The sequence below is a fragment of the Kryptolebias marmoratus genome, linkage group LG13 (genome assembly GCF_001649575.2).
Source record: "Kryptolebias marmoratus isolate JLee-2015 linkage group LG13, ASM164957v2, whole genome shotgun sequence".
In the NCBI taxonomy this organism is placed as follows: Eukaryota; Metazoa; Chordata; class Actinopteri; order Cyprinodontiformes; family Rivulidae; genus Kryptolebias; species Kryptolebias marmoratus.
In genome coordinates this window covers 4309730-4333692 of record NC_051442.1, presented here as the reverse complement: position 1 = coordinate 4333692, position 23963 = coordinate 4309730, and the positions used below count along the sequence as shown (strand labels likewise).

Here is a 23963-nt window from a genome sequence, read left to right as displayed (position 1 = left end):
TTGTGCACACACACACACACACTGAGGGAGGTAGTTCACACAAAATCCAATGCATCTATTTGTGCTTCACAATAATCACAGTAACTACATGAACAGATATAGAACAAAAAGGCCAAGAGGACAGATCCGCTACCTGATATTTTTATTGCAAATACTATGAACCACTTATTAGGCTTTAAAAAAACCATTTTCTGAATCTGAGAGTCATCCTAATTGTATCCCTCTATTTTGAACAGTAACAGCCATTCAGTAGACAGCAGGTCAGGCAGGGTGTAGAAGGTGATGCGATCCCTCACCATTAATGACGACCTGTATTGTTTGGAAGTCGATTTCTCCCCTGGCCATGACACGAGCCTCACATGTATACAGGCCCTCGTCGGACTTCTTTATGCCACGTATCTGCAGGTGGCCGTTCTCCATGATCTTGTATCGGACTAAAAAACAAAAAGAAAAGAAAAACAGGCAGAAGCAAAATACTTTAAAATAGTTAAGATTATTGAGATCACACAAGCACCACCATTGTATGAATTTACATTTTTTAATGCATGTATGTTATTTACATTGTACTTGTTTCTCCTTTTTTGGTTGATTTTAGCTTTGTATGTTCAAAAGCAAAGTCAACCTAATTTTCAGCAGGGTAAATAAAAAGTTACATAAAGTTATTTGATCACAAAGACTTAAATCATTGTATGCATGTGTTTGATTTTATCAAAGATGTTAAAGGTTGACAGACCAAATGTGGTTAAAATAAAACATACATATTTTTTTGACTACTGAATCATTTTAAAAACTGATGGACTCAGACTAAAGCATAAACTCCATCCATCCATCCATCCATCCATCCATCCATCCGCCATTTTCAGCCACTTGTATCTAGATCTTGTACTTTCGGCCATAATCCACACCTAATAACTATAGGTGAGGACTGTAACATAGACGGACAGGTAAATCAAAAGCTTTGCCTTTCAGCTCAGCTAACTCTCCACCATGACAGATCGGAGCAATGGCCTGACGAGACCCTGATCTCACTTCATCCTACCATCAGTTGTGTAAAGACTTCCAGACATTTAAACTCCTCTGCTTAAGGCAAAGACTCACCCCCGAGGAATGCTCCCTCTAGGTGTTTTAAACAAGAAAGGAAAACTAATTACTAAGTAATCAAGTAGTTTGAACAACACACACAGGTGTGTATTTCTACTAATCATTTTGCTTGATAAACTCTTTAACTGATGATTAAATGACCTCTGTTGATGGAGTGAGCTGTCTCATTGGAACCAGGTGTTGTTTCCAAGGTTCATTAAAATCTAGGGCACAGAATTCTCAACAGTTAAGATTGATTGACAGGAAGTGATTCAATGAGCTTCTCTAAAATTTGTCACTGACCAGAATGAGCTGCAAATGCTGGTTTAAGAAATCTGAAGCCTTCCACGGGTGCTACATCCTCCTGGATTCCCACTGGCCTTGCAACAGTAGTTTAAAATTCTTTGTTTAAGGCCTGGGCTTCATTGTGTTTTCCTAATTGGTTGCACCCACGGCAGTCTGGATAAAATGTAAGACATGCCTGTTGAGACTGGTAGGGGGTCTACCACCCTTAGTGCTGGAGCTCCTTTTGTTACACTGCATAGATTTTTTTTTGCTGTGATATGTTTTTAATGAAATAAAAACTAATTTGATAAAGTCAGTGTCTTTCAATACTTTATGGCATGGCCCACAAGCTAGAACTTATTGTATGCTGGGAGGGGTGTCTCAGAATATTAAACATTTTATATACATTTTTTAGATCTGAAATATTTAGCAGGACTGACAAGCCCCTCTCAGCTACTATTACCATCGCTGTGGAAGAGTAATAAGCAATTTACTGGGTGCAATGTAATTTTTGAGGCTCTTAAGTGAGGTATTTAATTGTCATGCTTTGCATTCTAATTATTCTCAACTGCATATAGTAAGGAAGTGCTGTAATTCTGATTCCACACGTATGTGCACTCAGCTAAAGCTCCTAACTCATGTCTCACTGACATGAATGACCAGTTTTTTTTGTGAACATTTGACCGTATGGTTAGGTCAACTGCTGCTCTGAGGAAAATTGCACAAGCAGTTTTCAATGTTGGTTACAATTACATTTTTTTTCTTCCAGAGAAAAACACATTCCTTGAGAGGAGTCCAACAATAAAAGCAGGCTTACGCAGCATTGTGGTGACTCCAGGCTCTCCGGTGGTCACCAGGGGAGGGGTTACACTGAGGTGAAAATAAACTGAGTTCAAGTGTAAAATGAAGCACTTCACTTGCTTTGACTGACGTTTTTAGTTTGAATCCAATGCAGAGCTATGGACCAAGGTTTCTAATACTAAAGCAAGTAACTTTGGGTGAAATTGAATTGACAGATCAAATTATTTACGCGTAATTTTTTTAAAACAGCATTTAGGTCCTCTTTATCTTATTGCCAGAGAGGACTAAGTGTTAAAAAGGTTTATAGTTACCATTCAAACATAACACAATAATAAAAGAATAAACAAAATGTTTTAAAACCTTCCCAGAAACGTATCAGTCTTTTCCTGCAGGCTATTTACTCCTGCAGTGTTCATTTTTCTCTCAAACAGAGCGTCACAGCAAGAAAGCTTTCTGGCAAAGCTACAATTGTTTAAAACACAGGCATCAGTGCTGATAAAGGGATTATAACATAAGAAGAATTTGAAAAGTTTCTATGGATCGCTTCTTGTTTTTCCTTTTAGTCAGGTTTGCTCTGCTTATTATAACTGAATGGTGGAATCAATGGTAACTGCTGCAAATCAAAGCTAATTACAGCCTTCTTTATGTATAAGGAGCGAGCGACAAACTTCTCAGAACCTCCTTTCAAGCCTAAAGGCGGTGGGCATACTTCATATGCTAACGAGAGAAGTTTTCAATAGAGAGAGCCATTGAAAAGCACAGATACAGGCAGTAAACCTAGCAATCCTATAGTGAGTTCTCCCCAATTATTGACTGCCGAACATGTAGACACTCCACTCCTGGGAAAATACAAAGCAACCTGTTGTTAAGTTAGCTAACCTGCAAAACTTCATAGGGCTTCATTGCAATTCTCTTTTTTGTTAGCATTGACAGACATAAATTACAGTGTTTGCTTTTTTTTCTTCCCCCACTTTTTCACTTTTGTTAAGTTCAGTTTTTCCACCACAATTCTTCTATTTGAGTAAATTAAACTTCAATCTACCCCCAGAGATCCTTTCAACTGACAATAACCTCCTCCAGCTACAGGCCTAAAAATACTATTTCTAAGTGCATGTGGCATCTAAGAGGTCTAAAGCTACCTCCTGCAGTAAATGCTTGGCTTTGTTCGTAGATAACAGGGAAGGCGAGCGGGAGATTCGGAAAGAGTGTGGAAAATTGATTGGAAAGCACAAACTGGCAGACAGCATTGGCAGGAAGGTGAGGTGACTGCTCAGGGAGTCAAGTGGATTGGACTGCATGGTGGCTCGGAGGTGAGAAAGCAGCTCAAGTGCAGGAACAGTTTTTTTTTTTTTAATTAATTTGCTCACCATCTTTGGAACCTTGGATTTTGGACCCATGCTTCCAAGAAATGGTCGGTGGTGGAGAACTGACAACATCGCAGACTATGTCAGCGTTGTCGCCCTCATTGAATTCCTGTGGACTGGGTGCTCTTTGGAAAGTGATCTTTTCTGTAGGATAAGTAGAAAAATTAAATCATTAAAATTTGCTTAAACTATCACAGAGTCACAGGTAGCAGAAATGAATCACAATATAAAAATATTAAAACTGGTTTATAGCAAACTAGAGTGGCCTATGATGAAAGTTATTTATTTTAAAAGGTTTTTAGGTTTACTTTGAATTCTTTTACAGATAATAAATCAATGCTCCAGGGCCATTCTTTGTTGGAGGCATAATAAACATACCACTGGTAAGAAATTATGCTAATGTATTTCAAGCAAATATAGACAAATAGGAGGAAAATGGTGGACTTATGCATGTAATGTCATGTTCATTAAAACAAGTTCAGTCCTTTTGCTGAAAATAAGTCATTTTCTTTTCATGTATATAATTCGATATACAGTAAACTGTTTAGTCAGAAATCTACAAATGTAAATGTCCATCTTATGTTCACCAAAAAATATCAAAATTAAACCTGATTTAAAAAGTCACAAACTGGAGGACCTGTAAATATAAAAACAATTGTAGCTTGAGTAAACTCATAAAAAACTTTGAGAGATTAGTGGTTTTGCGGTATTTTAAGGCAGATGTGACTGACATTTTTTATTTAAGGACACTATTGAATGGGTTGCATAGGATGAAATATTGGCATAGACTTCTCCACCTCAACTATACATAATGTGTTTAAACTTTACAGTCAGAAACTGGCTTGTGAAGTAGCCAACTTGGTTGGTCTAGTCTAATTTGTAATAATAATAATAATAATAATAATATTGTTTCATGTGGATGTTGTTCTCAGGGCCTTTTCTGCCATTTGTGAAGATGACAAGATATTTATTTGTTTATTTTTGTCTTGTTATTTAGCAAAATGTGTCCCAATCTTGAACATTCTAAATACACCAATATTCTCATGGCATATTAAAGGTACTGGCTGTAAAGTGACAAACTAATTACCTGTTCAGTCATGGTTGAAAGTTGCACCATTCAGGGACAAAGTATTTTCTTTTTGAAACATTCTCCTGTGGTTTCATTCTGACTGCGTAATGACCTGCCAAACTAATCAGTGAGTCAAAACACAAGGTTGGCTTCAGCCCAAAATATCTGGAATTACATTTTAAAGGTGTTTAGCTTAGTCAGCATTTTCACTAGCCTCAAAATTTATTAACAACATTTTGTTTTGTTAATTTATTTGAAGTTGTTATGTTTGTATCTGAGGATAGTGAGGGTCACACCAAAAAAAGTTCAGGGGCATATTAAATATAGTCATATTTTGCCCATCTGTGACCTGTTTTTCTTCTGTGTTAACTGACAAGCAGTCTAGAATTGACATTTTAATGCATTTAACTTTACATAACATGATTATGTTTATAAACACGACACAAACATATTCCCTCAACTCATGAAACCAAAACTTTTTAAGCTAAAATAAAGTTAAAACTGGTGAGAAAGGCATAGAAATATAGTCCAAAAGACCAAAATGAGGAGGGGATTGTTGAACAATCTGGATATTTTTTCCTCAGTCAGGGGTGTTACCATGCTAACCAAAATCATATTAAAGCGTTCAAAGGTCTTTTTAGTTAAAATAAGTAAAAGCATCCAACCATGTGGCTATGGGAGGCCTCATACAAATTAATGAGAGTTTATTTACTAAAATGATTGATATGACTTACACATAACTATTCTTTTCTTTAGAAAATAAAAATTATTGGCCTTCTCTTTCATTCCTGCTCAGTGCCGCTCAGTTTTAAAGTAACGCTGAAGCATTCCTCAAAGGAAGCTCTTGGGGTGTCTATCTGTCATGTGTAGAGCTCTTGTGGTGTCTGAGTGGCTTAGCAGAGTTTTTGCAGCGATGCTGATGGGCCTTATGTTAAAAATACTTTAAAGAGGAAAACTCAGATAGTAAAAAGTACAACACTTACGAAAGATCTTCACTTGAACTGTAGCTTGAGCCTCCTTGTCTCCATCTCTTGCCACACACTTGTAGATGCCAGCATTGTCTATGTTGGCGTGGTAAATGGTTAGAGTGGATGATGTTTCATCGCTGCTGGTCACCGAAATGTTTGGCCGGGTTGGAAGGATCTTTTCGCCACTGGGAGAATACCAGTCTATGTCTTTAGCATCTCCAACCACTGGAAAACAGTGTAAACAGTGAAGCAGGTACACAAGCTGTCTTGTAAATTAAAAATACAACAAACTGCTTTCTATTGGAAAATGACTAATACTTTTACAGACTTTTGATCATTTGAATTAGCCGCATTATTGCCAAAGGGCAGAATGTGAAAATAATTACAAACATGCTGCTCTTGTGAGGTTGACGTTTTGTTTTTAATTATTCCTTTTTACATTACTGCTGTATATCAGTAAAAGTGTGAAATTACTTCAGGAAAATTAAACTTCTATAAAGAATAAATAAAGATGGATTAAAAAAGATTTTTGGCTTTTTTTGAAACCTGAGTAAATGTGTGTAGTAAGATGAAAAAAAGAAGTATAAATAGTTTTTGTTTAGTCAATTGGAGGCAACTCCTATTCACAGAAAAATCTAAACTTTTTTTTTTTACCTCATTCAGTTTCCATAAACACAAGCAGAAACAGTTTTTGTTTCTTAGAAAAACATTAAAGCTGTTTCCTCTAATGAAGACCACAAATGGTTCCAAACAAGCTTTTCCACTAAAATTTTTTCGCTAAAACTAAAATTAACACCACCGTATGTCTTAAAAGAAAATGTAATCTCAGTCAGTTTCATAAATAACGTCAAGGCTTTATGTTCCATTAAAAATGCCATAAAAGCTTTTCTTCTGTGTCTTGATTTTTGTTGAAAATTTTGGCAAGCAGCAGTGAAAGAACAGATTGTTTGTCAAGGCCAGCTGTGTTTTTTTTTTTTTCAACTAATAAATTTGCTTAAATTATCAAAAAAATATTTTAAAGAGATTCTGCATAAAATCTGAACACACACATTAAAATCATTGTCGTACACATTAAAGAACCATATATAAAGATGGATCACATTTCTCTGTTTACTTCTGTTGTACAAAGATATGACTCATCAATTATCTGAAACCAGGAGAGATCTTTAAATATCATCTCTGTCTCATTACCCCTTCTTTTAAACCCTTTTTCTTATGTGTGACGTCACCCTCCAGTGCCCCCACATAATGTTGTTGTTTTTCCTTTCGGCTGCTTCCTGTCTGCAGGGGTCGCCATAGGGAGCGAATCTGCATGAAAGGTTTGGCAATTGTTTTACGCTGCATGCCCTTCCTGATGCAACCTGGGCTCAAACTTGCAGCCTCAGGATTAGAAGTCCGCGGCATGGACCACCGAGCTACCGAAGCTCTCGTGCCTCCACAAAATAATCTGTTAAATTCATTTATAAATTTCCGTTGCAAGCAAAACTCTTTTCATTTCACCTGCCTTTCATCGTTTTTATCAAATGACCTCAATTACTACAGCTAATAATGTTGTAGGAGGTAAAGTTTGCATCATGCTGAGTTAAATGAGGTGTGTTTGAAAGCTTTCTTACCTTCACAGAGGAAAAACTTGGATTCTCCTACGCTGATTTCCCCATATGGTGGAGTGATTTGCACCTGAACTGCAGCTGAAGTGGAGAAAAGAAAGAGAGCAAAATATACATTAGCTTTTTTGGTTTCATCTAAGAGGAATAGTGTCACGGGGCCAAAGCCCGAAAAAGTAGCACTCAAAGTTATATTTCCCTGCCTGCTCAGAAGAAACAACCATGTTCAGCCAAACTCCCCTAAATGAAACTTTGGGATGGAATTTTTATGCTCACTGGAGTGCAACATCTCAAGGTGCACATAGTTTTTGAATTTAATCTCACAAAACCAAAAGACTTGTTACCAAACAGTAATGTTTTTTTATACATTTACCATTCATTTCTTTTGAATTTATACCTGCCCTCAGCTGAAACCTTCATAAAAGAGAAGGCTCATGCAGAATTACAAGAGGAAGAAATGATTTCTTTTCTTTTTGTATTTGGTGCCAAATATCGCAAAATATGAACTTCTTAACACTTGAGACAATAAAAGCTACTAGTTTTTTCATTTGTTGTACAAAAAGTAGCAACTTGAATAAAAATACATCCATGTAAAAGTCTGAAAACCCAAAGACCTTGGAAGTATTTAAAACATTTTGCATTTTTACTTGGTTGGAGATATGTTTAATCTTCAGGGCTCAGCTGTAAGTATACACAGTAACGCGACTTAAACAATGATCTATTTACTGAATGTTTAAAAAGCAACTTGACTGAATCTTTCCAGATGCTCTCTTTGTTTTCCCTATCATTGCTTCTCTTGGCAGGTGATTTAGAAGGCCTTAAATCCAAGAATATGCATGTTTCTGAGACCCAGATGTACTCCAGCATCAACTCAAGCATGAGTAGCACAGCCAAGAATCATAGTGAGTACAGGAAAACACCTGGTGTCTGTTCCTTCCTTCGTTCCAGCAGATTAAAAGTCATGCATTTGAAATCAAAACTGTTAAAAAGGCTAATCAGTGAATCATCACCTGTACTTGTTCATCAGTGTTACTGAAAATGTGATAACCTTTCAGGTGTGACACAGTTTACTGTTAGGCTTTCATCTTCAATAACAGCCTGCATAGAAATGAAAGCACTGCCTGCAAAATGCCAATGAATCGTGATCCAGTGCTTGACAGAAAAAATCCAGCTGAGCCTCCAGCATGTCGCCACTTCACAAAAATGAGTTAGTCAGCTTCAGCTCAATTCTCCCCAGGAGCTTCGTGGGAATGGCTGGCAAGAACTTGCCATTCAGAGACAGGTAGCCAGCTACCGTCACGGCACAAGATGGCATTGATGTTTCACAGAGCGACAGTCAAACAGCTTTAGAAAACATCTGTGACTAAGAAGAGACTCTCACAGCACTGGCCTTTGTTGCTCTTCTTCTCCTACAGTCGTTTGATTTGAAAGGGCATCAAAATGATTGTGGAGAGCTTTATCTCAGCCTAATGCTGGGATGAAGGAACTGTGTGCAGCATTTAGAAAATGTGAAATGTGCACGTTACGTCTAAATGGTTTGAAGTGAACAATATTAACAACATTTTTGCCTTTTCTTTTAGGCAAAACTGTTAAGGCACAATTAGTGTAAATTAAGCATGAGAGTAATTCTGAAGAATGACTTCTTGTGAAGTATGAGTTTTGAGTCAATAACTTTCAAACTAATATATTCTGGCAGCAGAATACTTGTACCACATTTTGTGTTAGCAGTGCAGGTGTGGGGGCAATTGTTACTGCTTAAACTAGAAAACTGAGACTGAACATGGTATAGAATGTTGTTTTAAGATGTTCCATTTAAAGGCAGGCCACAATGTTTCTGACAGAAAACAAGTCCCCACCCACCCACCAAACACACACTAACACACACCAAACCCTATCAGTTTGTTTGAGTAAAACTAGGGAATGAAAATTTAATTAAACATTTAAACTGAATTGTCCAGAAGGTGTTAAAGTATACAAGAAACAAAGTCTTGTCTTAAGGCAAAATAAGCTTTGTTGACGTGTTGACTACATGCTGCAGAACTGTCATGTAAATTACGTGATGACATTCTGATGACAGGTCAAACTGCCCTCTTCTGTGTTACAGCTGTCTGGCTCTGACAACAACTGTGTTGAAAAGCACCATGACTGCATAAATCCTGCACTCATTATCTTTCCAGGAGCCGTTTTCTGATGTCTCACTTTTGCAAAAAAGAATTGTCTCAATCCTGTGGGATTTCCGTTCTTCAATTTTGATATCAAATTAATAAAATATCATTGAGCTGAAATTTCCCCCATCTCTTACAGTTTCTGCCACAGCAGTCTCCTGGGTGACAGTGTTAGATAATAGGCTATCTCAGCCATCAACCTAATTTAGAGTAACATAGTCACTTGTTAATCAATTCAGATCTAAAGCAACTCAGACCTGATGTGACATTTTTAAGGCTTGGGCATGCCTTCCATGTCTGCTTGTGCAGAGCCACTGGCTCTTTGCCTACATGACTTTTTCATTTTCACAAAAACTGCAAAGAAATTAGCACAAGCTTTACGAGACAGCTTCATTAATTTGATTTTTTTGTGACTACATCTGTAATTTCAACATTTTCAAAATAAAAGCTTACTGATTGTCTCCACATTTAAGTTTTCAGTAATGTGAAACTGAATGTTTTTGAGGAGGATTTACCAGAGTCAAAAGAAATAAGGAAGGTTCATTCTCCTAAAACCAATAGTTGCTAATCCTCTAAGTCAGTGGTTCCCAATGTTTTCACCTTCTGGCCCAAGAAACCAAGAGTTTTGACTATTGGTTTTATTTCTTGTAACATTAATGACAAAAACATACAATCAGAAGACTTTTTTTTAACATTTAATTTGATTTCTGAAGATCATCTCCATAACCCAAATTGATGTTTCATGACCCTCAAAGGGGTCCCAACCTTAACTTTAGAAACCACCTCTGAGTAGACAGAAACTATTCAGACATGGTATGATTAAAAGTGGTGACTGGTAATTAAAGCAAGCCACAAATAAGTGATCTCTGAGGTTTAGAGGTAAACTACTATTGTTGATAAAGGTGCAAAAAGACACATTTATCACTTATAAAAGCTAAACTGAGCTACAAACCTAAGCAAAAAGAAACTGCAGCAGATTCCCTGCTCTGGAAAAGTTAGAAATACTGATTTCATTAAACTAAGTTAGATTATTATTCTATTCATGCATTATTTTTTAAAAGAAGTGTAACAAATTTTGATCTGCAACAAAAAAAGACCGCTCCTACATGATTAAACGCACCTTTGTTTCAGGTTGGTATGAAGGTTTAGAAGCATGGAAAACCACTACCCTCCAAATGTTTGCTTACACAGGCTGGAGGTAGATACAAAGACAACAGCATATCTATTTCCTTCCCCCATCTAGCAGGATCACAGATACCACGATGAAAACTTTAACCATGCCTCCTAAGACTAAGATGACTGGCCAAAAATCAAATGATCATATCTGCAATACTAAAGACAACAAAAATGAGCTCAGGTGGTGTGGGAAAGATAACTATTCCCAGAACCATTTTCTCTGTATTTGCCTCAAAAAGCCACTTGGGCATTGCCTTCACAATGAAGTAGTTGTTCAGGATTCAAGGAAAATTAGACTTTCTGTCTCTGCTAAAAGAATAAGTGTAATGAAAAGGTTAGTTTGAATCAAATTTCAAGCTAGCAAACAGAGTGCTAAATCAAATATAGTTAAGAATTATATTGCTGCAATAGCCTTCTTGTAATGTACAATTACAAGCTCCCTTAAGACAGATACATTACAGCAGAGATTTGCTGTTAATTTGTCCATTTTTGTTATAGCAAGAAAAAAAGATCATGTGCTCCCAGGACATTACATGAGAGATGTGTATACAACTGCTTTTGTAAGCAGTTGTATACACAAAACTACACAAATTATGAACTCCTACTAAAAAAGTCATATAAAAGAGGTATTACTAATTTTACTAACTTGAAAAAACAATGCCCATTATGAATGTGAATGCATAAGAAAATCCTTAATAATATTTAAAAAATTATAAAAAAGTAAAATCAAAAATAACCTAAAATCTGACTCAAAAATTCCAGGCAGCAAAACACAACATGACATGTACATAAGCAACTGAAACTAACAGGAGAATATAACAACTATATTCTTCTTGGGCAGCCAAGGAGAATATACACCAGGTGGGATGAATACTGAGAGCAAACAAGCGAGTTAATTAAGGATGGAAAGCAGGAAATGAGCAGAGGAGCTAAAACAGAAAGAACTGAGGACATCTGGAGACTCTGACCAGGATAAAGAATAGAAAGCAAATAACTCAACTTCAAGATTATAAAAGACGGGATCATTTAACAAAACAAGAAAACATAAAGAAATCATGGCAGACATTTTGTAGACTTTCTGCTTAAAAACAGAATTTTTAGAAAAAGTCTAAACTGGAAGAGCTTTCTAAAGATGAATACATTTTTCTTCCAAATAAAAATTTAACCAAAGGTGAGATTTAAAAAAAAAATCAAAACAATTGTACCTGACTGCCAAGATCTTGATGTAAGATTTATCAATATATGATAGATCAAGTCACAGTATTTATAAAAGTTGTGCACAGTAAAGACAGTGAAGACATCAGGATATTCTATTTGATTATTATGTTGGCCCATCATTAACAGTACTAATTTGTCATATTGCTATTTTAAATTCAATAAAAAAGAAGAAAAAAATTAATCAATGAAGCCATAACTTATATATATGAATGAAGGTATTATTGCAATATGTTCTCTTCAGATAACGACATTTACTAAGACTGTCTTTGACTGCAGACCTTATTAAAGAAAAATCTTCTCTTTACAGTCAAAAGTCCTTTACTCTCTCTGGTTAGACCTGCATATACAAACCACAACGGTCTTTCACAAACAGAACTTCTTTATCATTCACATCAGCTTATTTTCACAGGGTCTTTGGTTGGGTCTGCAGGAAAGAAAATCTTGTGAATCTCAGTAAATCTATACTTGAGAGAAAACATGTGCCTGTGACAAAAACCAGAAGCCACAGGACATTATTCAGAGTTGCATTCTTTCTTATCAGATGCACGACTGAATGTCTTCATTTTTATCATTTCTGGCATCAAAGCGCTTTATTCCTGCCCTAATATTTGTCTCTACATTCCAAACCGAGTCCTGCAAAAGAAAAATATGAGACTTGAATCAAATCAACCTTAAGTGACAAAGAAAAAGATACTGAGTAGTTGAATCCTGAAACTAATGTTAGGAGGTTGGTAAAAAATATGTTTATACTAATTATTAGATCTGTTCAAGTCAGTATGCTTTTTTTCTTTTTTGGTAGAGAATGTAGGTATTTATAAATTTTGTACTCAGGTTGCATCAGAATTACATTAAAAATTACATTAACATCAATCTGAGCAAATTTTCTTATTCAGAATGTTGGGTATTGTTGATATATTCAACTAAAATACCATTTACATATAAATGTAAAATGAAACCATAGACTAAAACATAAAGCTCTTTAAACATGTGAGAGATGAAACATTAGGAGGCTTTTGTTTTTAATGAAAAGAAACGGATTTCTGTCACTCAGAAACAGGTTCATTTTTATTTAAATGTTTATACTCGGAACAGTGATGGAAATAGTCTTTGTACAGAAAATGATGCAATGCTTCTTCATTTGTGACGATAAAAACATGCTAATGAGCAGAACCAGAATAGGAGTAGGGGTTATAATCCATTTTTTTATGCATCTCGATGTGGATATGAATGATTCTGAATTAGTTTTAAAATGTAAAAAAAATCATTATTATTTGATGTTAATAACATGCTGAAAAATGCCAAAAAGCAGAACTATGAAGTGTGGAAGTGTGGTGTCCTATTGATGGTGTGCACACAAGACTGACATGACGTGCAATCAGCACCTTTTGCAATGAAAGCCAGTGTTTGCACATACTTCAGCCTTTATGAAGTTAAAGAGATAAATGATGTTAACAAGATCCACACTATACACGACTTGTGTACACATTTTAACCCAGAGTTGAGGAAAGACTGACAGTCATTTCTGTCCCTGCCTAAGGTAGTATCTGGGCTCTGACTGTTGACAGGTATCTACTAAATGTCTCCAAATATTCTTAGGGGCTCTCAATAAAGAACTTTTTTTAAAAAACTAATCTAGATCTGTTTTTCTAAAATCTACCCCAGTAAATAAAAAAATGAACTCATAACCATGCTAAGGTGGGTTCAAAGCAAGCTGAGACAGGTATGATGTTGGTTGAGGTAGGCAACAAACAATGTGCAGGGTGTAGAATGCAATTTTCCGAGCCGTGAACATGAAAAATACGCCGTGATTTTTCAAAAACTAGGCAAGTAAGTCAGGAGTTCGTACAGCCCTCACAGACTGCTACACCTGAGAGATTTGTTCATTGCACACAGCAGGATGGCAGTCGAGTTGAAATAAGAAACAAGAGCCGCTGCTTTTCCCACAAAGCTAATGCAGCAGTTAGCTTAACGTATTTGTTAAATGCAGTTAGCATAGCATCCTCACATAAGTGGCATGTTTCCCTGCCTGGTCACTTTTTTACAGTTAGTTAGTTGGAATGGTTAACGAGCAAGTTAATTAGTTAATGGATAAGAAAAATCACAAATCCCAAGTTTTTCAATGGTTTTTTCAGGACTTGCACATCTTTACTCTGAATCATAATCGAATTCAATAATGATGTGCGTAAAGATTCCGACCTCTAAGGTAAAACCACATGAAAACGGTTTTCAGAGTACCATCAGTTATTCAATGACGATATTCCTTAGATTCCACTGAAAAACACATTCCATGTCCCACTTACCTACCACTACATGCCTGGCATTCCCACAAATGTAAAAAGCCATATGTAAATGTTACGGGTTTCAGTCGAATAAAATGACTGTTGCATCTTTTCTATGAGTGGTCATTCAGATGTGAAGCCGACTCGTTCATTTCTTCACTAAAGAATGAAATCCTCACCACATGTATGGAAGAGAGGTTAATTTCATTACCATTTTACTGCCTATTATGCATGAGTATGCATATAGAGAATTTATTGCTTGGCCAGAAGAGGTGTTTGACCTTCCTGTTGTAGAGCTAGCTGTATGAAATACTTTAATTCACCTCACAAAGACTGTGCTTTTCATATTCAGAATCCCACCTTTTTCATTGAACATCAGCTGCATGAGCTTTAGATTTTCACTGAGAAAGAAATGAATTTGAGTATAAACACTGCCAAGCAAACAGTAACTGTCAATTGAGTTATTCTTTTCTCTTCATATGTGTATCTTGAAATCCACAACAAAAGTTTACATATGTTTGTCTATTTTGAGTTGGAAAACCAACAAGGAAAATCAGAAAAACCTAGAAAAAAAGTTGGGATCTTTATCAGACGCATAAGTAGACAGCTGCTTGTCAAAACTACAGTAGGTGAAAATGAGACTTGAGGCATTATTTGTTCTCTACATCAAACATTGCTGGGTTGAGTGCGTCAAGCCACAGACATCAAAGGACAACTGTTTATCTCAAATAGGCTCCAAGGTTTAATAAAACAGCAGTATTTGTTGCAGTAGTTAGAGTGATGGTGTATTTTTTTAGAATCAAGCACACTGAACCATGACAGGGATACTTTGAGCTTTAAAAATCAGGATAATAACAAATTTAAATACAAAAGCTCCAGATGTTGCTGAATATGTACAACACAAAGTTTGTAAAGACAGTATTACATAACATTTACAAGGTTTAACTAAAACGGCTATTACACAATAGTGGTTAAATTTTTATATTCGCTGTTAAGTTTAAGAAAAAAAAATGGTAGAAAACATTTAAAGCTACTTACGATCAGCTCAGAAGTGATCTCAGCAAAGATGTGCTAATACGCTGCTAATCCTTCCATACTTTGAGGCAAATGTGCCTGTGAGGTTTGCACAACAATGACCTAAACTTCTGCGTGAGGATGTGAATGATGGGCATTCTCTGCTGAGAGGATTATGGACTTTTACAGCCAGCTTCTGTAAGCAGGCATTAAACAACCAAACCACAGAGTTCTTTATCTCCAAATTACGTAACTGCTAAAATATTTATACAGCCCTCCTGGCCATATTTATTTTTGCTGTAGGTTGAGCAAGTTTGGAAAAATAAACTAACAAACAAGAAGTGTTGAGTTGTGCTGAGAAATCCTGAAGTTTGAGGCAGCTACTTTTCTGTCTTGAATACGAAGGCTTGCATGCATAATTGGAGCCTGGCAGCCGCTGGTGACTGGCTCCATTGCAAGGAGGCTACAAGAGTCAGCTGGTGGTGCTTAACATGCAAGTCATGTCAGAGCAAGCGCACACTGTGCAAGGGCAGAAAGCACTCTGTATGGCTTTTACCTGGATGCATATGGCACATATTTGAAAAGCACTTGTCTCTGAATGTACAACACTGGCAAATAAAGATGTCCCTCTTCGGATTCTGAGCTTTATTTTTCTTTGTACAGGTCTGAACATTAGAACCAAAAACTTGAGGCGCATCCAAGAACATGTCAGTCATCCTCTCAAAGCGTTCTAACCACAAACACATTTAAACAGAAAAAAAGCTCTTACTAAATTAGTCTGACAGGCTTATTCTTAATTTTTCCCAGACACTAGGCAAGTGGTAATAGTTCAATTTGTAATACTTTTTGACAGAGTTTTACATTTGAGACATTTTAACAATCGTTTGATAATTAAGAGTTGTGAAAAGTAAAAGCTGAAAGGAGTCCCAGACTTCCTTTTGAAAAGCTAATATTTTATCGCCACGTGAACAATGAGTTATTCAAGTCATATTAAAACTAAGATTATACATAAAAATCCAATGCACTTCTTATTTTGTTTTGGTTTTAACATTATCTCTCAGCTGTGGTTTAATGATAGCAATAAACTGAAACAATTTCTGCATCTGGATCTCTAATTGTTCTTTAAATGATCTGTGCCCAAAATTTACTTGATGAGGAAATAAAGCATTTGCAGCTATCATGAACCCATCAAATTTACATGCAACAATATTTTTGCAAATTTAACAGATACTGAGCTATAATTTGGTGTGGTGGTAGCTGAGGGTCAGCCCCAGCTTATATTCCAAGTCCTAACTGATCACAAAATCTGTTTTTAAAACTTTACCCTTAACTACTGGAGTTCACTCTGTGTGTCTGTTAGCAAAATATCCCATGAACCATGGAATGAATTTTAAGAAAGAGTTCATTGTATGTACAACTACAACTGATTTGCTTTTGGAGTTAACCCAATTCAAGATGATGGCCACAGCCAAAGGACCTTAGAAACAAAGAAACAAACAGAAAAAGCCAGAACTCAATCAATTTTACAAACATTGAGCTAAAACTTGGAGTGACAGTAGCTGAGTATCATCCTCAATTCATACTCTGAGAGATAATACATTTTGTGAGATCTCACAATACTGCATGAGTTTGGACATAATGTAATTTAAAAGGTTTCACCAATAACTTGGTCACAGGAAGCTGTGAGAGGCGGGGGACACCCTGGACAGGTCAGAAGTCCATCACAGGGACACATAGAGACAAACAAGACAAACAACCATTCACCCTCTCACTCACACCCAGAGACAAATTAGAGTTACCAATTAACCTAACATGTTTTTGGTCTGTTGTAGGAAACTGGAGTGCCAGGAAAAAACCTATATTTTCACAGGGAGAATACGCAAACGCATCCCAGAGAAGTCACAGGCCGGAATCCTTCTTATCAAGACTCTTGTTAAAAAGTTTGACATAAAAGGAGACATTTAGGCCTTTAATTGATTATAGTTTCCTCCTTTAATTTTTGTTAATGTAATAATAATAACAATAATAAGTCAAACTAAATTCCAGACACATAACTAGGAAAAATTGTAGGGGCACAAGCACAAGACACTAGTATAATAGTTTAGCACCGGTACAAATTCTGTTTCCTTACCTTAACTTCAACAGGAAATGATTTTGCCAGTTAACAGTACATATATAAATATAATTTTTAACCTCCTTACAAAACTATTTTCCAACATTATATTTCCAATTTATTTTGCAGCAGTAAATAAATTAGCTGCCAAGAAGTGCATTCCAAACTGCCTCAACCACTTATCATTAACATGCTGCACTTTGAGGCAAAAGCCAAACACTAAGCAGCTGTTTCTCCATGCTCCGTGTGGGCGTCAGGTCTTTATAAAACTGACACAGACATCTTGGCTACTAAGCTCTTTCTCCTCACATCTTTCAGTCAAAGCTTTGTCACCAAAGCTTTGTCTGGATTACAGTTGTTCCCATCATTCCCTTAACCCGTGACAACTTCAGCTGGCACCCAGGCTCGTTCTGCTATAAGTAGAAAATCTGAAGGAAAGCTATGCATTTCTGTGACACATTTAAATGCCCCTCACTCTAAAATGATTGGTGTGGGCAAATTATACTTCCTGCAAGCTCACATTTAGCCAGACTTGTAATATTGTGTTTTTTTTAGTGCTTGGGTATATGTCCCCAAACATCTCTTTTTTTAGAAATTTTAAATATTTAGATTTGAAAAAAGTGGCCTAGCCGTAAATTATCCTTCTTTACTCTTTGATTCAATTTATTTTCCCTTTTATAACGGCACCTAATTACTTAACTGGGGCAGAATGCTGCATAAAAGACTGAAAGGATGAAAAGGACGACATAATAGAAAACTGCAGCATGAAAATGTGGTGTGAAAAGAATTCACAGAAAGCCACTCAGGGTAAAGGACAAAATGGTTAAAAATTATAAAACACAAGGCAAAGGTCTGCAGTTCTTTTTTCAGTTATAAAAGCAGCAGCATTAAGAGCACTTCACAGTGGATATCCTTGCTCATAGCAGAAATATGAAAGGTTCATCCAATGGCTGAGTCCGAAGATGATGAGATGGAATCATTCAAAGGAAATTATATTTCATTCATTGAAGAACAAAATTGCGGTCCTCATCAGTTTGTTTGTGTTCCTGAGAAATTATAATTTTGTGTCTCATTTCTTTTGGTCCAGTACTTCAGTTGATCAAAACTTTCAGTCTGATGTATTTTTAATTATATTCTCATGTGTAAGTAAAATCAACTTACAAGTAAGGGTAAACATGCTACAGGCTGAAAAATATAAAGAGTGTAAAGTAAATACTGGTACAAGGTGAGGCTTTTAGCTGTTTCTGATAGATTATTGTATTCTCTATAAATACTAAGGTAGTATTTAAATGTATTGTGGGTAGGTTAATACATATTGCCTTCTGCAAGCTAAAATATTTTGGTCCTTTATTTATGTGTGTGTTAACTTATCTGTAGTGTTTGCAATATAGCTCATTAAACAATGGACAGATTCCGCTAAAACTTTCATAAAGTAATTAGTAGATGTATCTGGCTTAGATTCAGCCATATTCAAAATGGCCACTATAGCTATCTGTTTGTCAAAAAAATATAATGAATAAACTTGACTTAATTTAACTCAGCCTTTTAGGAATATAAAAATTATCCCCAAAATTAAGAAATATTTGTCTTTGGTGTGTTTATTGTACATTTTTGTCTAATAATGTTGTTAGAGGAAGAGATACTGTAGACCTAATTTTTAAGAATTGACTCAACAACACTTGTAGTTCCATTACCCTGCTGTGGTTCAACTCTGCCTCCATCACTTTTCTCTGCAGAGAAGGCTGTAATGTAGAGAAAAACTAGTGACCACAGCAACCGAAGAAATTAACACAAGTTAGAAACAACCTCTGAGTCTCTTACCAGTTGTTTTCGCTTAGGCACTGTGAATTTATGGAAATCAGATTAGAGTCACTCTGAGGAGCCAGACAAACCTAAAATATTCACAAACTAAGTCTCTAATATTTTAGGAAAACCTTTAGCTTTAATCACAGCACCTATTAAGTGTGGTATCCTTGGATTATCTCATGCCTCAACATTTAGTTCCATCCAAAGTTACCTATTTTTGGAGCTTTTATCTTAATATTTAGAGTCTAATGTAAAGTTTTCTCCAGCACATCCAAATAGTTTTTATTGAGGTTGAAGTCTAAACTCAGCAGTGGCCTATCCATGTGTAAAAATAATGCCTCTTGCTTTTTGTACCAATCTGTTAGAACTTGACAACAGTGAATCCTGTCATTATTGTCTTGGAAAATCCTTGTGCTATTTATAGAACAAAAACAAAAACTGTTGATGGGAAAACCTGATGAGTTACTTTAATCAAGTGCTCAGCAAATCTTTTTTTCATCTGGGCATAATCCTGAGTAATAACACTGTCCCAAAGATTTGCACCAGTTTTTGAGGAAAAGAGTAAATCTAGACTTATCAAACCATTTGACCCTTTTTTTTAATTGCCCCATAGCCTAATCTTTATGATCCCCACAGCAAATTGAAGCAAACAAAACAAGGTATTGACCAACACTTGCATTACCACAGCAAAAATACCCTCCATTTATTAATTAAATATGTTTCATATAAAAATGTCTTCCTCACCCTATCAGGGACTTTCAGAGTTAATATTTGGGCTCTGCAAAAAGAAAATCTATGGTTTTCTAATTCAAACACACTTCCCAAGAAGCACCGTTGTGCTAAAACAGATCATGAAAAGTATTTTCAACCAATTTGAACCAGGTCTGACCTGAAAATGCCTCAGCTCCAACCAATTAACTTCCTGAGTGGTCTTTCTGTCACAAGGTCAAATCCCCTGGTAAATTGTAATTAAGAGCAAACCAACTGAGGCCAAGCAACAATTTAGAGAAAGAAAATGTAATATGAGTTAGGTGGGGGATGGAGGATGCTAATTATCGAATTGATGCTAAAAAATACTTTGGATATAAATTTAAAAATAAACTATGAATTAATACAGATTTACTGTGCATTATACACCATATAGCAACAGAAGATTCACATTGTTTTTTGAAAGAAAAAAAGTCTAAAATGATTGCTATTTTGAGTGATAAAGTTTTGAGTCAAATATAAAGTTTCAATCTAATGTTCAGCTCATACATAAATGAAAACCTACTTTAAAATAAATACCATAGGGAGAAGTAGAAAAACTTCTAAAATTAAATATATCGGCAGTATGTTTACTAACCAAGTTTGAATTTCCTTCTTAAATCTGACTTCTTGTATGTCTGCTTTCTGACTGCTCGGAGGCCAGTTTGACTGAAATTAGCAGTCTGCACTCTAATTAACTAATGAGGCCAATAGGGCTGATCTGCTGCCCCCCCCCCAATCCTCATTCATTGTTTGACCCCAAGGTGGCCCCGAATCTCACCAAGCTGATAATCACTGCAGAGCTTCAGAAGACTCTTTGGCATACTAATGGCAAAGGAACCAATATTACAAGTACAGAACCAGTCACCTTATAGAATCTATGCTTCAAGTCTTTGATAAAGACATTTCTACATTTCCACCACAGTCAAGCAAACAAAGTCAGTATGTTCAGCAACTGGTTGGAGATTTCATTTTATTGTGTTTAGCAAATAAAGATGCCAAGTGTGAGATTATCAGTCATTGCAAAAAAGGTTAGAATTTTAATTACCTAACCAGGATAAAAACACTTTATGCAATGTTATAGTTTACATACTTATTTATTAATAATTAGTTATCAAGTTTTACACAAAGTAAATGGTAAATGGACTGTATTTATATAGCGCCTTTCCAGCCAATCAGGTTACTCAAAGTGCTTCACAACACAATCTGTACCCTCTTTGACACACACATTCAAACAGCACTCCATTACATCTCTACAAAGCTAATCTGAATAAATTATTCTATAGAGTCTAATCAGTGCTTTAGATCGCATTCATGCACCAATGGGGCACACATCGGTGTATGAATGTTGCTACTAAATTGTTAGAAAAAACAATTTAGCTGTGGCCTGTGAATAACCAGAAGTTCCCTCCAACTCACCTTGTCAACACATAATTGCATGTGAATTTCAATTGTTTGGTCTCTGAAGGTATCTTGTCCCCAGGTGTGAGTAAGAGTGTGAATGGTTTTTTGTCCCATTTGTCTGTATGCGACCTTGTGATGGACATGCGTCCTGTCCAGAGTGTACCCCACCTCTCGCACAGTGACGGCTGGAGATAGGCACCAGCCTTCCCGCAACCCAGAATGGAAAAGCAGGTTAAGAAAAGGGATGAATGGATAGGTAGATAAATGGTCTCTGATGATCTGATAATCAATATTCTGACTCAGCTTCAATATGTTTTCAATAAATTGTGTAGTAATTTAGCCTAAAGACCTTGCAATGGTAGCTCAGTGGTCAGTGCCGCGGTCTTGTAATCCCGAGGCTGCAGATTCAAGCCCAGGTTGTGTCAGGAAAGGCATCGAATGTGAAACGATTGCCAAATCTTTCATGTAAAATTTACTTAATGTGGCGACCGCTGCAGGAGGGAGCAGCTAAAAGAAAAACAACAACTTTTTTGCCTAAAGTCCTTTATCTTTGTTTCAGTATTTCTTACCCTTTAGGGGAGAAGAAGAACACACTAACAGGTGGATTTACTAAGATTGTGCAGTGGGATTGTGTTTCTTTCAATAATTATCCAGTAAGATAATTCTTTTGGGTCCTGCCTGTTAACTTCTAGAATTGAAGCACTATCTACTGTAATGTTCTATAATCACTACGTTTGTCTTCTAAATGGAAATTATCAAAAGCTGGATTTCAACAGTATTTTGACAATTTATTTGCAGATGCAAATGTATGACACTCTTCACTGGAAGAGAGGATTAATTACACCTTTCCTGACATGCCAGTCCTTTTTTGTGAAGACAGCAGTGCAGCAGATTGCCAAATGTTTTCTGATGCTCCTCCTGAGATACAATTACTAAATGCTTGCTGCAAACAGTGCTGGTCTTTTCCCATCACATCCTTTTTTAGACACCCTGGCAGTTACATACATCTGAGCAGGGTTTTTTTTCCCTTTAAATATATGCATATTACCATATTTAAATGTGAGTAAGCTGAACCTGTAGAGATAGATGTTGTTTAGTTGACAGGTAAAATCTAGATGTAAATATCTCTTTGTGGGAGTTTTGGAAATAGGACAAATATACAAAATCTGAATTTTCACCTGTAAAAACTATGCAATTTAACTGTTTTGGTATATTTCAGTTGTCCTCCTTATGCTTTTAGCTTGGCGCAACTAAAACAAGTTAAAAGATGATAAATAGCTGCTAAAATGTCCAAATTTGCATGTCTTTACTTTTACATGCATGTGTCATATTCCGCAATTGTCAATTTTTCAAATATAAGCAACATATTTTAACAAACAATTGGGTCCATACGTTCTATGATAACCTTAATGTCCTTGACATGAGTAGAGGTAGATAAAAAAATCCCAAACAGATTTCATTAAAAATGCTGTCCATACTGGTTTATCCAAAGCTTTTGGGTAAAAGCTTTCCCAGCATGCTGGATGTCTCAGGAGCAGCCGTTCCGTTATCCTTCATGGGCCAGAAGCTTCATCGGAATTGTTGACAGTGGCTAAATGATCCGAGAGGCATTTCTGGCAGCAAGTGGTTTACATCAACTTGCAGAAATTGAGTCAGCTGAAGCTTCCCCTCTAGGCACCCCGGAGAGCTTGCTGGCTCCAGGGTTGAGTTTTGATAGCCATTTATTTTTTCTAAAATACTGTTCTCATTTCACACTTGGGTTTGCACAACAGGTCTGCAGATAATGAAAAGATTGGAGTTCAGTTTTTGGCAACAATATTTTGTAGATATGATCAAAGCCACTCAAGCAAGTTTAACATAAAATAATATGTGCAATTCAAATTTACACACACTGGTTGCCTTATTAATAAGTAGTCTTTTGAATTATTCTCTTTATAGTTCTGTATCTTTGTTACTTGGCATAAAACCATGAAGACAACTGCAGAAAACCACAGACAGTTCATGACTCTCTTTTCCCAATTTTAAATTCATAAAGAAATCTGAAAACAAACACATTCAAAGCAAGACAACATGGGTCTGAGTACCTTAAATCAGAGAAACATAAACATTAACAGTCTTTGGTTTGAGAAATATTTTTAGTCATGTTCTCATTTGTTATGCTTGATTTTACAGAGGTGCTGCAATTAATTTGACAGTGTCATGTGGGTGTTTCAATATGCTAAACATGGCACTATTAGTGCAAAGAGGGAATGACTTGCTTGTATGGAGGATTTATAGGCATTGTGAAAGGAAGATGGAGCGTGGCATGTCCAAGTCACAGGTTCTTCAGCCTACATAGTACTGTACACTGAATCAAACTGAGCTCTCTGTGGGGACTGGATATGGCAGGATCCACAAAAAGAGACTAACCTCAAATCAAATTGAATCTTTTGCAATTGCCTTTCAGCCTCTAGCCAGTTCTGTGCTGATTTCTTTTGCCATCCTTCAAAGAAATAGGGACACTTCCTGCTTTTGGAAAGCACTTTCAATATCATCCACACACAGGTAAACCAAAGAAGCTATCATTTACATACCCAATGATAATTCAATAAGGAGCCAGTGTGGATATTAATAAACAGAAGCCATAACCTCTGGGATGTGATTGTGGATCCATAATTGATGAGGATTCCACACTGGCTGCCTGAGATAGAATAAAACTCTTTCAGATAATTGAGAGTGGCTTGTTAATTAAACCCACTTGACCATGCCCCGTTTGCTCTGATGGAAGCTTCAGCTGACAGCGCTTCCACAAACAAAAGGACATTCATTTGTAAACACTTAAACTCATCACCAGACACCAACATACGTAGGAACAGAATGTTCCTGTAACC

The 23963-nt window shown here is 36.3% G+C and overlaps 1 protein-coding gene across 13 annotated transcripts in view; it reads right to left on the bottom strand.

The window, feature by feature from the left end:
- The window catches only part of ncam1a (neural cell adhesion molecule 1a), a 244496-nt gene that overhangs the window by 65240 nt on the left and 155293 nt on the right, over positions 1–23963 (bottom strand). For all 13 annotated transcript variants that reach the window (XM_017419868.3, XM_017419872.3, XM_017419869.3 and 10 more), the window contains exons 2-5: positions 7181–7255; positions 5583–5792; positions 3534–3674; positions 297–434 (exon numbers count right to left, since the gene is read on the bottom strand). In XM_017419868.3, coding sequence (XP_017275357.1) covers positions 297–434; positions 3534–3674; positions 5583–5792; positions 7181–7255 — 564 coding nt within the window. The remainder of the gene's footprint in view (positions 1–296; positions 435–3533; positions 3675–5582; positions 5793–7180; positions 7256–23963) is intronic.